Source organism: Ambystoma mexicanum, chromosome 6p (assembly GCF_040938575.1).
Source record: "Ambystoma mexicanum isolate Mex_15411 chromosome 6p, UKY_AmexF1_1, whole genome shotgun sequence".
In the NCBI taxonomy this organism is placed as follows: Eukaryota; Metazoa; Chordata; class Amphibia; order Caudata; family Ambystomatidae; genus Ambystoma; species Ambystoma mexicanum.
The window spans coordinates 770,156,236-770,170,906 of record NC_090935.1 but is presented as its reverse complement, the minus strand read 5'-3'; the positions used below and the strand labels follow the sequence as shown (position 1 = coordinate 770,170,906).

Here is a 14,671-nt window from a genome sequence, read left to right as displayed (position 1 = left end):
AGCCATAGCATCTAAACCCCAGTTGGCCACGTTGGCCCATTAAATCCTGGACACTATCCATGCGCTATCTGATCCAGAGATATTGGAAATAAAGCCCTGGTGAAATCCCTGCCTGGCTCCTGTCTTTCTTCAGGCACTAATTTACTACACTGACCCGTACTGCACACCACAATTTGGTGAGAAGCTGGTCCATAGAGACTCCAGTAGATACCCCCAGGATTGCCGTAATGGGGGGAGCCGCCAACAGAGGACCTATCACCCCCCAGGAGAAGCCACGCCAACCTGGGAAGCTTCACATTCAAGATAGGCCACTGAGCAACGCCCGAAGGGGTCACGTGAGCCCATGCTGAGGGCGGTGGCACCATAGAGCTTGGAAACAAGAAACGTGTCCGGTTAACCAAGGAAAAGTGCTGAGTTGACATCAGCCGAGATAACGACTGGGCATAGCAAATTAGAGCTGCCCTCATAGCCAAATAGGTCAACTCAGTTGTGGGTCCCGTAGCTTCTGAGTGGGTGGGAAATCAAAAACCAGATTGAAAGTTCAATTTATCAACCACAATATTAAAAGAGTTACTACCTATGACTGTTTAGGGGTCCGTTCTCTGACAGCTATAAATGGGCCACCCACAGAAATAGGTCCCCAGTGCGCATGTGCTAATCCTCAGGCACTATCTTTCCTCTTTACAAATAACTTTGTTATTCCTCATTCAGAACTGCCGTATTGGTAGATAATGGCAAAGTAGTTTCTCAGGCCCTTTACTGCTGTGAAGTCTGGGGCGTAAATAGTAACAACCATCTAAGCAGTGTGGAAAATGTGCTCATAAAACAGGTCTTGGGGTAGGAAAATCTGCCAGCAACCTGATAGTACATTTAGAAACTAATGTCCCCTATATTGAGGATCATACGTGCTCTAGAGTGTGGGTTAAAATTTGGTGACCAGAATCAGATCTGATATTGAACACTTTGGTCCGAGAGTTATGATCCAACTGTTTATGCCACAACATTTCTTGGCTACAATTTCCCCCTATTAATGCTCTGTAAATCTCTCCCGCTCCTTCAAACTGACCATTGAATAGAGCTGATGAGGGCCCAGGTGATTTCACGCTTGAGCTATTGCAGCACAGGGCACAACATGCTCCCCAAGAAACTCACCGACAGAACTCAGGGTCCAGAAACAGGGGGTGCACAAACTTGCAGAAGTTATATCATGTGCTCCCAGCCCTTAAGGCACTCCACTCGAGTAGAGAGGTAGATCCAAGACACTGCACCATGCTCAAGTCCCACTGATCCATTAGACCGAAATACTGTGAGGAACGCGGTCCGCTATTTCCTGATCCTGGCACCTGCAGGGGCCTGGCTGGGTATTTTATTGGGAAACTAGCATTTATCTGTATTTATTCGGTTCACATGGTTGGCACATTAACCAGAGGTGTCATGCAGAGAATAAACCGGCAGCGGAGGTGGTGCCACCTCAGGATGCCTTTACATACTAACAGTGAATATGTGGGTAGTGGTAAGCTGGGTGATGGGGGTACAGCGTGGGCACATGAAAAAGGGACACATGGTAACAGGCCTTGAAGAGGGGACATGAATACATATCGACATCATAATTCCGATGAAGCATGCAAGTAAACTCAAGCCTCCCCAGAGGGTGGCACGATGATCAGCACAAGACGCTATAGACCCCAATGCAACATATGGGGCTCATTACAAGTATGGCAGTGCGAGAAACAATTAGCTGTAATAGAATGACAGCCCCTTTTCCCACTACGCCATACTACGAGTTTAGCCCTGGAGTGGGGGATTTACCCCAGCATCATGCTGGAGGTAAATCCTCCAACTTTCTGCCGAATATCATATTAATCTTTGTTCATATTCAGTATTTGCCTGGAGCACAGTTCTGGCGGGCAAGTCAAGAGTTTCTTCCTATGCAAATTCTCTTAGGACCAGTGAGGTAAGTTTTCACTTATACAACCAGAGCTAAATGCGACGCAAGTCTCGGGCAACGGCTAGCAAGAGCTGCTCTAGATTTGTGACAATCAGCATTAAGGCTTCTCACGGTATTACGCTCACCAACGGTCACAGCGTCGCTGTCCAGAGGTGAAGGTCAGGCTTAGATCTGCAGGGTAGCCTCAAGCGATGAGACCATGCTTCCAGAGTATGCAGAGAGCGCAGGCAAAGCACGTTTTTCAAGGCAGCGCCTGGATGAAGGCTTCTGGGCGGCTCATTGCAGGGAAATGCAATGCTCCTCTGTGCACTCTACTGCTTCCAGGGTCCATGGAAAAGATGTGCGTGATTTTGGACGGGGTGGGGTTGCCTGGAGAAATGGTTTCTGGCATGGGTGTTAACCTTTGTGACTGTGAGATGGTGGGGGATTTCCACTCGGGCTGCCGTTTCTGTTCTCCATTCGCCATACCCTCTACACACACATAGAACGCACTTCTGCCTGGGTAGGTAGGCAGCATCTCCTTGCTGGAAGGTGCTTGAAGTGTCTGGGATGGCTAGATAGGTTCTCTGCCTCAAGCTACCGGCTGGCACCCTCCATGTCCAGCCACACTTTAAGGGGATTGCAGAGGTCTGACCTTGCCTTTGAGTCAGTATTTGTTGCTGCTCCATAGAGGAGGGGTGTTGCTAGGTCTGGAAAAGATCTGGGGCTACGCCAGTGTCCGGACTGTCAGGACTCGGGGCTAGCTAGCCTTTTGGTTGTCGCCTCTGAGTTTCTATCTGGGGCTGCAACCAAAATACCCGGGGCTATAGCCCCACCAATCCCCGCTAGCCACGCTTCTGCCTTTGAGTCCCACTCTAACTCAGAGGGCCGCCATTGGTGATTGGTTTGAATCGTGCAAAGGTCGACCCTTTCTTGGAAGATCATATCTTCCCTTTTGTCATTATCAGCCCTCCCCTTTCCTGTGGGGAAGCGAGGGCACAGGGAAGCAGAAGTGAGTGGTGTGACCCACAGCTGAGCTTCTGGACAGTTTAGATGTAACAGGCCTCTGTCTCCTCCAGGCCCAAAGATCAGGAGCCCTTGTCTGTCTGCAAATGATGCTGATGGGGGGGGGGCATCGCAAAGGGGCATTGCCCTTTTAGAAACAGGCCCAAAGTCCAATCAAGAATGCATTTAATGCATTTTTATTTAATATTGTGGTACCTGTCTCAGTCACACAGAGCACAATTTTCAAAATCAACCCCCTCCTATATGACAGTACATTTTGAAGCTCCTTTCGTTTAGATGGAGTCAGATACGAGGAGCTGCCTTGTGCTTAGCGTATCAGGGGTTTACTGCAAGTCTGCGCATAGGGTTTTCCGGGGTTTTCGGATTTTTATTACACATGAATGTTTTGAGTTGTTCCTTCTCTCAACCATAATGTGAAGGCACATCTCACAAGCCTAACCAATCACTGTTGGCTACCAACAACCTAGGAACACAGAAAAGTAATCTTACAGGTTACTCTGTCTGCACACTAGTCGTGGTTAGACAAAGAAAGCGTATCAAGAGGTACATCTTCTGGGTCATGTCTGCAGAGACATTTCTGCGGAGCAGCACAGTTTCTGGATTGCTCACACAAATGGGGGGGGTTGTTGCTTCCTGTCGGCACTAGGTTGAGCATCAGTGCATCCAAAACATAAAATGTTCCTGCAAAGCAACCATGCATGTGGACAAATCTTACAAGTGCCATCTAACATCTGCCATCCAACATCTGCCATCCAATGTCTGCCATCCAACGTCGGCCACCCAACATCTGCCACCCAACGTCTGCCACTCAACGTCTGCCACCCAACATCTGCCATCCAACATCTGCCAACCAAATCTGCAACCCAACGTCTGCCATCCAACATCTGCCATGTACATTTGCCATTCAACATCTATCATCCATTGTCTGCCGTCCAACGTCTGCCACCCAACATCTGCCATCCAACATCTGCTACCCAACATCTGCCACCCAACATCTGCCATCCAACGTATGCCATCCAACATCTATCATCCATCGTCTGCCATCTAACATCTGCCATTCAACGTCTGCTGTCCAACATCTGCCACCCAACATCTGCCATCCAACATCTGCCATGCAATGTCTTCCATCCAACGTCTGCCACTCAACATCTGCCATCCAACATCTGCCACCCGTCTGCCATCCAACATCTGCCATGCAACATTTGCCATTCAACATTGATCATCCATCGTCTGCCATCCGTCTGCTACCCAACATCTGCCATCCAACATCTGCTACCCAACATCTGCCACCGAACATCTGCCAACCAACGTCTGCCATCAACATCTATCATCCATCGTCTGCCATCTAACGTCTGCCCTCCAACATCTGCCACCCAACATCTGCCATCCAACATCTGCCATGTAACGTCTGCCATTCAACATCTATCATCCATCGTCTGCCATCCAACGTCTGCCACCCAACATCTGCCATGCAACGTCTGCCATCCAACATCTATCATCCATCGTCTGCCATCCAAATCTGCCATCTCTTAAACATTTGAAAAGCAAAGTACTTAAAGGTTCTGTGTTTTAGAATGGCAATGTAAGCTATCGGAGGGTTCTTCTGAGTGAGCCAGCTTTAACATTGCTGGTTCTTTAGTGGAAAAGTATGACTTAGGGTGAAGATGATGTTGATGTTTCACATTGGAAACAAGTTTACAGGTCCTGCAATGTAAGAAATACAAATTAAAATAATCTTCCAAATGAAAGCCCCTCCCATTTCTCTTTCTCTTTCAGTTTCCTGCTCCTTGTCTCCATCTATCCCTCTCTTTCGCTTTCCACATTCTTATTCTTTTCCCTTTCCATCACTCCCCTGATGCGGCTGTGAATTGTTCGACATATTACATTTTCCAAATCCATCCAATACACGACGTGGAATGGTTTGGTTAACATTGCCTGTGTCTGTTGAGGGCTAGGGAAATGTGGGTTTATGTCACAACCATGTATTCCAATGTTAGCTGAGGTTTTCCAAGATGGAAATCATTGTTACTACTGAACATCATGCTATGTCTCCCTTCCAGGCCAAAGGACGTCACCTTGACTCTGAAGGACCCTCATTATCCAGCCCATGATTTGGGAACGATATCCCTGTCACTGACATTGTCGACAAAAGATCCGGAACAGCGGGATGGGGTGAGTTAAGAAAGTCTTCATAGCTATTACTCTGTGGCTTCAATGTAGACAACATGCATTGTGTCCAAGTGTTGCATTTCTTCAGACTTAGCCTCTGGTTTATATACTTTCTCCAGAGAACCACACAAGGCCCAGGAATATGGGTCAACCCGTGTCTACCTAGGTCAGGTAACAGGTAGGAATTCAAGAGTCGCTGGCCTGATGGTGGAAGTCACTAACTGTTCAGGTGTTGGGAGAACCCGCCTCTAAACCAGGACTGGCTCTTGTGAAAACCCTGGCAGGCCTCCCATCACAAGCTGATAGAGTCATGTTACTGACCCTGTCACAGGGAACGTTCTCAATTGAAAAAATCATATTAGCACCGATGGGCAGAATGAGTCAGCCAATCAGGACCACTTGTGGAAGCCCTCGTCTCCAAATCCCCTTGTCTCAATCTTGCCCCGAACCCAGGCAACCTTTCCCTTTCCCCAAACCATCGCTTAACCAGGCCCAATTCATCGCACTTCTCCCAGTGCCTCATCCCCTGCTGTCTCCACCTCGTTTAGCATCTTGCACCACCTCTTAATGGCGACAATTTTCCTGAACCAAACCATGGGTCACGTGCTTGCTGCTGCCGTTGGTTTGTTTTTCAAGCAAGCAATACCCTATCACCCCTGGGTTCTGTGCTGAGGTGCTAAGAGAAATAACACCCCCAGAAGCGTACTTCACATTCTGATAATGTTCCCAAGGCCCATGCTAAGGCCTCCTCTTCACTCAGGCTTGCAATTTGTACTCCAGATCGCTATCAACCGGTGAAGCCCACCTGGTTTAATTGCTTCAAAAAACAAGAATACTTGCAAGAGTTTTTATAATTTGTGCAGAGATACCAGCATCAACATATGTCTTAACTAGCATAGCACTCACCATTACTGGCAGGACAAAAAAAACAACTTGACCACATAGGCATTGAATGAAAATGGTACGACGTTGTTACATCTCCAGGCTTCTTTTCGCCGACAAATATGGGGTGGGTGGGTGAGGAGTTATAAGGAGCAGGCTGGTGTGGGGAATAGGGACTAGATAATAGGGAAGGGATGCTTGGGAAACCCCCAAATGAAAACTAAAAAATGTCAATGATTTTTTCAGCTAAAAATATTCGACAAAGATCTCAGTGAAAAAAACCTGGCTATCTAAGAACATGAAACCAATGAATATACGACTCACCTTTTTACATGGTCTTTTATACATCACGTGGAGCGCAATGGCAAAGTAAAGCTTTGTACAATTTACAGCAGTGCTAAAATATTCAGGAAACTGTGATTTCAATTGCTTTTTGGATCTGTTTAGTTGAAAAGTAAGGCTGCAGCCTTGATAAACATGGGAACCTTTTTCTAACTTAGCCAGTGTTTATTTGAGTGGAAAGATTTGCCCCAGCAAGATTCTACCTTCCTCTGAAATTCCACAGGAGATGACTCATTTATGTTAGCAGCAGCACAGTTATTTATTAATTTTGTGCAGCACAGCAAGCATTTTGTTTGCTAGAAAAACCCTGATAACTACCACAACAGACAAACGAGGTGGGGACTTGCCTCAGTCTCTAGTTAAAAGGTGACAACCATCCCTTTGGTTAATAGAACGCAGTGGAAGGGACGCACAAGTTGACTAGATTCTAGGATATTTTAAAGTGCAAATACTATTTCTGGTGCAACTGCTAAGGATATCCCTTGCTAATTGTCACCTGAAAACAATCAAGAGAATAGCAGTGCACTCTGGTGGGGAGAACACCCCCCCCGCCCCCGATAATTCAATGAGTGCTAAAAATATATAGGTTAATACCAAATACCAAAGAATTAAACAAATATAATACAAGATAATTTTCAATAAATTCAAAATAACATTTTAAGACCACAAGGTCGATGAGATAAAGATTGTCCAAAGAGATATGACAACTATAACAATTTATAATACTGTAGTCATTTTTTTAAGTGTCGAGTAAATATTACACTTGTTTTGCAAAGAAAATTCCTACGATAATACATAGTGTCTCTCACTCAGAGATGAAGTAAACAGTGATAGAATCAATTACACAAAACGTAATACATATGAAAAAACATTTGTTATTGGCATGCGGTCATTCAGGAGTAATCTCAATGTTGATTTTGAACAAGGTGATAAGATGTGTCCTATTTGAGATTTCATGCTGTCACTATGCGTTTCGAGAATGGATCTCTTCTTCAGGCGATAAGAACTCAAAGCGTTTCTGTAATTAAGAAATTACTGTATTTATAGCTCAAAAGACAATTACTAAGAGTATGTAATACAACTTGCAAATTCGCTCATATGTGATTTGAATGGAGAGAGAACTAACCTGATAGCTCAGTAAATCGTGATTCACACCCATATGGTGGTCGTTGAATGTCGCCAAGACAGCCAGGGGTCTAGCTCCACATTGTCGTGTTATTCCAAGCCCCCTAGGGGATGAAAGTATGAAGTAAATACTGGTCTTAAAATAATATTAATGGATTGAATTCACTTCCGTCGATATAGAAATGAGGAATATTCACTCACTTGTAGCCATACTTGTTGACATGCAGGTAATGCTGGTCACTTTCCTCACAACACTGTCCCTGGAAAGCATAAAGATGGGTCCATTATTAAAGAGTGAACTCATAGAAAACTATGCACAGCCTAAAATATGTCTCGTTCAGGTCCCCTCTTCATGATTCTCTTACCTACTAACTTTGTGTGGAAGCGAAGAGGAGGAAGAAGCAGCAAAGTGGAAACCTCCCCTCCCGCGTTCGCTTCAAAGTAAATGATGTCTCTGACGTGTTGGGTGCGCTAATTGCATCTAGCCCTGGTCACGTGATCATACTCACGTATGCTTGAGCATCATTCGAGTTAAGTGAAACCATTTACCTATGTCCAAAGATAGTAAAACAGGGCTTTGACATTTCCATGAATAATTTTTTGATGGTAATATAACTCATAATGATTTATACACAGTCTAACTCTGATGACATTTATGCAAAAAATACTGCGTAGCAATAGTACATGGGACACTTACAATTGGTGAAAATTACATAAGCATACATCTATTCATGTACTTGGACATAGGAAAAACATGAATATAAATCTTATAATATGAATAGTGTGACCATAATCAACAATACACTCCCTTGTCAATAGTACATCACATTTAAATTCATCAATAGAATATTATTAGGACATTGAACATAATTCAAAGAAAATCCATGATACATTCACCAAACATAACGTTGTACTGCCACGTCATAAGAAATCATCCACAAAAAACGGTTGACAGTAAATGTTGAATAATCAAATAGTACATTTAAAGAAAACACGTAAGGTCATATTCCATGTTCATCCCTCTCTGGGTTAGGGTATCCAATCATTCAATAGAAGCTATCACTTTCTGGAGTAGCATCCTAAGTAACTCTCCTCCTCTCAGAGATTGTTTAAGCTGTTCAAGTATGACTACCTGCATTTGGGCCACTGAATGATGGAATTCTACAAAGTGTTGAGAAACTGGAAATCTGTCCGAATGGGTTTGGATATTTGACTTGTGCTCTATCCAGCATGTCTTGGATTTCCGAGTGGTGATTGCTACATAATAAATGCTGCAGGGGCATCTAATGCCATAGACAACGTCGCTAGAGTCACAAGTAGATGTGTGTCTCAAAGTAATTGGTTTACCTGTATATGGATGATTAATAGTGTTTTCTTTAATGATATTATTAGTGTTGACAATTGGTGCAAGGCAAAGTGCCTCTAAAGGCACTGGTTGGTTTTCTAGGTGCACTCATCGTGACTAAATCACGAATTGATTGACTTTTTTTGTAGGCCAAGATTGGTACTTTTGGAAATAATCTGACCAATGTTGAATCAAGATGTGAAGGACATTATCAGTTCACTGTGATGCCTTTCGGATTGAAGAATGCCCCTGCCACTTTTCAGAGGATGGTTAACCAGTTTTTGTCTGGACTGGAAAACTTCAGCGTCGCCTATCTAGATGACATTGCTGTGTTCAGCCACACCTAGGAGGATCATGTATCCCACCAGAAACAAGGGCTTCAGGCGCTGCAGATGCAGGCCTGACTATCAAAGCCACGAAATGCCGGATAGTGCAGGGTAGCGTGACTCAGTGGAGGTAAGAAACAACCACTTGAAGCGAAGGTACAGGCTGTGAAGGATTGGGAAATCCCCACCACACAGACACAGGTGAGAGCCTTTCTAGGTCTCACCAGGTACTGCCGTCATTCATCAGAGGGTATGGGACCTTTGCCATGCCCCTGAATGATTTAATGTCCACAAAGATGCCAAAAGAGGTTACTTTGACCTTCGCCTGTCAAACCTCCTTTCAGGATTTAAAGGATGGATTGTGCAGGTCCCCAGTTCTGAAATTGCCAGACTATGATCAGGAATTCATTATTCAGACAGACGCCTGTGGTTTTGGGATGGGAGCAGTGTTAGCGCAGCTGAACTCTGAAGGGGTAGAGCAAACTGTTGCCTACATTAGCAGGCGGTTGACAAAAAGGGAAAAGAACTGGGCTGCCATAGAAAAAGAGAAGAGGCGTATGAGGTCGTGTGGGCTGTAAAGAAGCTGAAACCCTACATCTTTGGGTCTCACTTTATGATCCAGATGGACCACAGGCCTCTGTGATGGTTATTGGCCATGCAAGGGCAGAACACTAAGCTTCTGCAGTGGGCCATAGCCCTACAGGGACCAGATATGGACATCCAGCACAAGCCAGGCTCCCAGCATGGAAATGCAGATGGCCTCAGTCGGTACTTTGGCCTTGATGACGAACCAGTCCCTCAGTAGGGTGGTGATTCACATGTTGAGGCTGGGGGGCATGTGAGGAATTCCCGCACAGGGAGAGTGTGCTCGCCTGGGCTATTTGATTACTTGTTTATTTAAAGGAATATCCTGTACATATTTTCCATTCTCACTGCATAGCAGAGAAATAGTCACAGCTTACCAGTGCCACCCTCCCCTGTCATGTGAAGCTGACACCTGTGGGTACATCAAAAGCATCTGGCCGTGGCAGCTTGTTTAGCATTTCAAGGCCCCATGGATTTGCATCTCCATTGTTACACCTTGCTGGTGGTGGTGAATACTGAAGAATGTTAATTAGCAGGCCTCAGGGAAGGCCTGGGTGCAGGAAGTGACAATAGAGACCAGAGACCAACACCTCTTTCTAATGCAGTGTGTCAACTTGGTACTAACACCCCTCCTTGGTATGAAAGGGCAGTGAATGTCCTTTCTGGAACCACTACTTTCAGAGCAGGGAAGTATGTGAATTGCGGGAGACAAAAGTCTACCTGCAGCCCCCTACTTCAAAGGAGGCCCATGTTGTGACCAAGCGCCGCATCGGGCTCAGTTAATTAGGGAGACACTTTGATGTACAGCAGACACGAAGATGGGTGGGACTTAGAATTATATGTTGTCATCCTTCCCCTGTGTGTTGCCAAGTGCTCTGATTCAGACCTGAAGCATCACTGAAGATTGTTGGTGGGGACCCAGGATTGGTTCATTAAGGTGGGCTTAGCCTGCACCAATCACTGGAGCCCATTTGGCTTTAAAAGAGGCTGAGCCCCTCACTGAGCAGATCATCTGAAGACTTTGCAAGGAGTAAGAAGAAGGACTCATTTGGATCTGAGCTGAAGGTACAATCTGCCTTACATCTTCTACCAGTGAAGAAAAGCCACGAGTTCCAAGAGGGAAGCAAGATCCCTCCCCTAAACATCTGCCAGGGAACAGAGGGAGATACCAGACTCAAAGGAACCATCCAGCAGCTCCAGAACCGGTACCCAGCCAGCACACAGTGTGCCCCGCTAGATTCTGAGAGAAAGCTTCCTAGGTGGGAAGTGCCAGAGAGTCTCTCGACAAAGGACAAGGCTGTTGCCTGCAATCATTCTCCTGAGCATTCGGCCATCCACCTTGAAAGGATAGGGGCCCTGGGAAGAGGCTAGGAGGAGTGCCACACAAGCATCATCTAGCGTCCATCTTTTTAAGGACAATTTCCAGACAGTCGAGTTTTCACAGCACAGTCACCAGAGCCATCCGAGACGCCTCGACCAGCATTCCAGATCCACCAACCAGCACAGAGACAACGATTCTTGTCCCTGAGCTGCTGTGCCAGACAGCCTGCAGACATCCGTCAAGCCTCGCTTGCCGAACTGCCTGTCGCCTGGTCCCTGCAGCTGTCTCCCGCCACTAACTCTGTCTCACGGGCTGGGAAGCACCCTGGAACCGTCTCAGCGCTATCAAGCACCAAGAACGTCTTCTGCAACAGCAACATGTGGTTCTGCCCCCCTGGTCCTTCTTTGAAGGCCCCTAGAGTTATGACCCTTTGCCCCTTTGGTGTTGAAACCAAATAATCATGAACTATAAGACTGATCACTTTACCAGCTACCCTTCTGTCGTAATCCAGAGTTCATCTCTTTCCTTTGTGAAACTGTCTGCCCTCTGTGTTCCTTTACAGCAGTGATCCGCAACGTATAGCTCGGGAGCAACATGTTGCTCGCGGCACCCTAAATTGTTGCTCGCCAGTTGCTCTGGGTCATGGTGTGGAGAACTAGAAGGAGATGCTGAAGGGATGAGACCTCAGTCACAGTATAGCCAGACTGTGGGATAATGTTGGCCTATGAGCCTGCAGTGGGTTCCAGCAGACTTATTTTTATATATGCAAGATTTGAGTCTGTTGCCACCATGCAAATTAGTTTTCAGTAAATGTCCTTCTTGTAGCAGTGTCATTGTTAAAACCCTGTCATCCTCAGATACTTTACCCAGCTGAGAAATGTATCATTGAGCAAAATAATTGAACCATGTTAGTGACCTGGAGAAAATGGCCATATTTTGTTCCTTTGTACAGCTAGTAGGAACATAATGGACAAATAAGTGGAATGCATACCCAACTTATCTTTAATAAATATTTTGCATGCACCGCTTTTTGTACAAGTGAGGTTTGTGTTTGATGCCACCATGCATTACATTTATCAGAACAATTTATTTTAGTGTCAACAATATTTATTTTTACGTAGGGTCCTAGTGGAAAAATGGTCATCGTTTAATACTCTGCTCATCTGGCATGTGGATAACGGGCAGATAAGGTAAACGACATTCCACATATATTTCCACATATATTTCATAATTAATCTGCCCTATATTCAAATCCAATTAAATGATTGTTAATACATTTAAATTAACATGCCAATGAATCCAAATACTTAGTTAACACTTCCCCTTTCTCTACGAAGTGCTCATCAAATGTTCAAAGTTTTAAACAATGATTTCCACTAAGTTTTGTGTAAAATCCCTTTTGGGCAGAGAAAAGAAGCCCCAAATCCTTGAAAAACATATTATTTGTATTCATAACTAGTTTTTCACCAATGTAAAAGTTTTTCACCAATGTAAAAGTCCTCAGGAGCTTTAAAATGCACTCTTTGCCATTACTTGCCAAAATATTTTTTAGGAGGTACCATCTAAAGTCCCAGTGAAGTGATCTTTAAAGCTTACAATGCAATGACCAATATTACTCAATCTATATTTATTTAATCTTATTTCTCCATTAAGTTAGCAACATTTAAAAAAATTATATTTCATAAAATTCACATAGAAGAAGCCCAAAATGAAAAAGCAGCTTTAACATATTTAAACAAGCTATATATATAAATCTCTGATCATTACAATTAATTATATAAAACATAGCTCCCATGCATGTCTACACTTATGCAAAACAGAGAAACAACGACAAATTAACAGAAAATGAGCCAAATGTTCATCGACTTCTATTTGGGGGTGCGTAAATTCAAACATACCATTAGCATCGGCCTCAAGCATTCTGGGAATCTTATTATACAGATTTCTTCTTGCCATCGTATATGTATATGAAGTCTGCATATAAAGCTAAAGAGGGCAGCCTATGTATATTTTAGACATCTGCCTTGCTACCATCGGACAAGCTCTTGCCTTAAGAGCTATTTTGAGTTGACTTAATGAGCCAATTTCAGTTATATCCCATCCCCTAATCAAATGGGCAGTGCCTTACAATCCCTTTCCTCCCCATAACACACATATTTTTCTTTGCCAGCGGAGGCTGCAATTGCTCTTACACAAAACTTCACTTTATGATTAGCAGAAAATATCAGACGCACGTTTAAGAAATAATTTAAACATTTTAAGTGGCCCACACCGTCAAACTGAACACCCCCAATTCAGCTCATAAGGTGCTACCTGGCGTATTTGCAGGGAGACCCGCTATTTGGCACAGGAATTTATTTTTCAACCCCTCCACGGTGCAACATTTTGTACTACCCTAGATTTCGATGCCATAAACATCATGCAACAGTCCTTTGACTTGTATACCTCCAGGCAATTGTTCAATAAGTATGCCTCAAACATGAAATAAAAATGGTAAAGAAAGACTTGAATCCTTAATGAAGCCCTTTCGGCTGCCTTCTTAAAGTGATTAGCCCAAGCACTGCTCTTTGAAAAGGGTAGGCTCAAATAAAAATAGACTGCCCCTCATCTCTACATTCATTTAAAAAATAGATGCATGTTTTCACCCTTTTTCCGAACACATAATTTTTGTTTTCATTATATTTAATTTCAAACTATATTTCCCAAAATAGTAATTTATGTTTAGCAGGCCCTGTTGGAGACCAGCCAGTGTTAAGTCCAAAATAGCTGTGTCTTCTGCATAAAGAAGCATGCTATAAAATGACCCTTCAGAGAGGGTGGATTAAGAGAAGTACTAGAAACAACACCTGAAAGGAATAAATTGGGGCCAACTGACATCCCTGCTTTTCAACTTTATTGGTGGGGAAAAACAATGCATAATTCTTTGGTATTGCATATCGGACAGACGCTGAGATGCCTGCGTATCATAGTGGGATAAGATTTAATAAACCGTTAGGGACCACAATAAAAACCATTAGGGGCCACAATAAAATGTAAATTAAGCCACAATATGTTTTTATCGATCAAATCAAATGCTTTCTCTAAATCTAAAAAAAGCCAAAAATAATCTCCATCCTTTAACCTTACATGTTTCTTCATGATGGTGCTCAGAGTGAAGCAGTGGTCCACTGTACTTCGCCCTACCCTGAAACCCCTTTGGGAGGGCTACAAGATAGTGTAACTTTGAGTGCACTCCTTCAGTATGAGCAACAAACATTTGTAGAATATGTTACTGGCAATGTCCAGTAAGGAAATTGGCCTATAACCGTGGGGGGCTGGTGGTCCAAGGACTACTTGTCCAAGGAGATGGCATAATGCATGTCTCGACAACTGCATTAAACATAAAACTATTGTCCTTCAAAAAGCTCCCATTGTTTCTCAATACATTTCTTTTTTCTTCGTCTTTGGCAATTTGTATATGCCATTTTGAAACTATAAATCTAACTAGCCGTGTACACACCACTCACTAAATCAAGGCTCAATTTTCTTTTCGAGGTTCTACATTCTGCATCAAACCATTGGCATGCCTTTCTATAATCTGGACCTTCTGAACGTGGGAAACTGTTTGTCAACAGCTCTGTCCC

At 44.0% G+C, this 14,671-nt stretch overlaps 1 protein-coding gene across 3 annotated transcripts in view; it reads left to right on the top strand.

The window, feature by feature from the left end:
* The window catches only part of MCTP1 (multiple C2 and transmembrane domain containing 1), a 3,303,831-nt gene that overhangs the window by 1,498,322 nt on the left and 1,790,838 nt on the right, over positions 1-14,671 (top strand). For all 3 annotated transcript variants that reach the window (XM_069627643.1, XM_069627644.1, XM_069627642.1), the window contains exon 5: positions 5,014-5,125. In XM_069627643.1, coding sequence (XP_069483744.1) covers positions 5,014-5,125 — 112 coding nt within the window. The remainder of the gene's footprint in view (positions 1-5,013; positions 5,126-14,671) is intronic.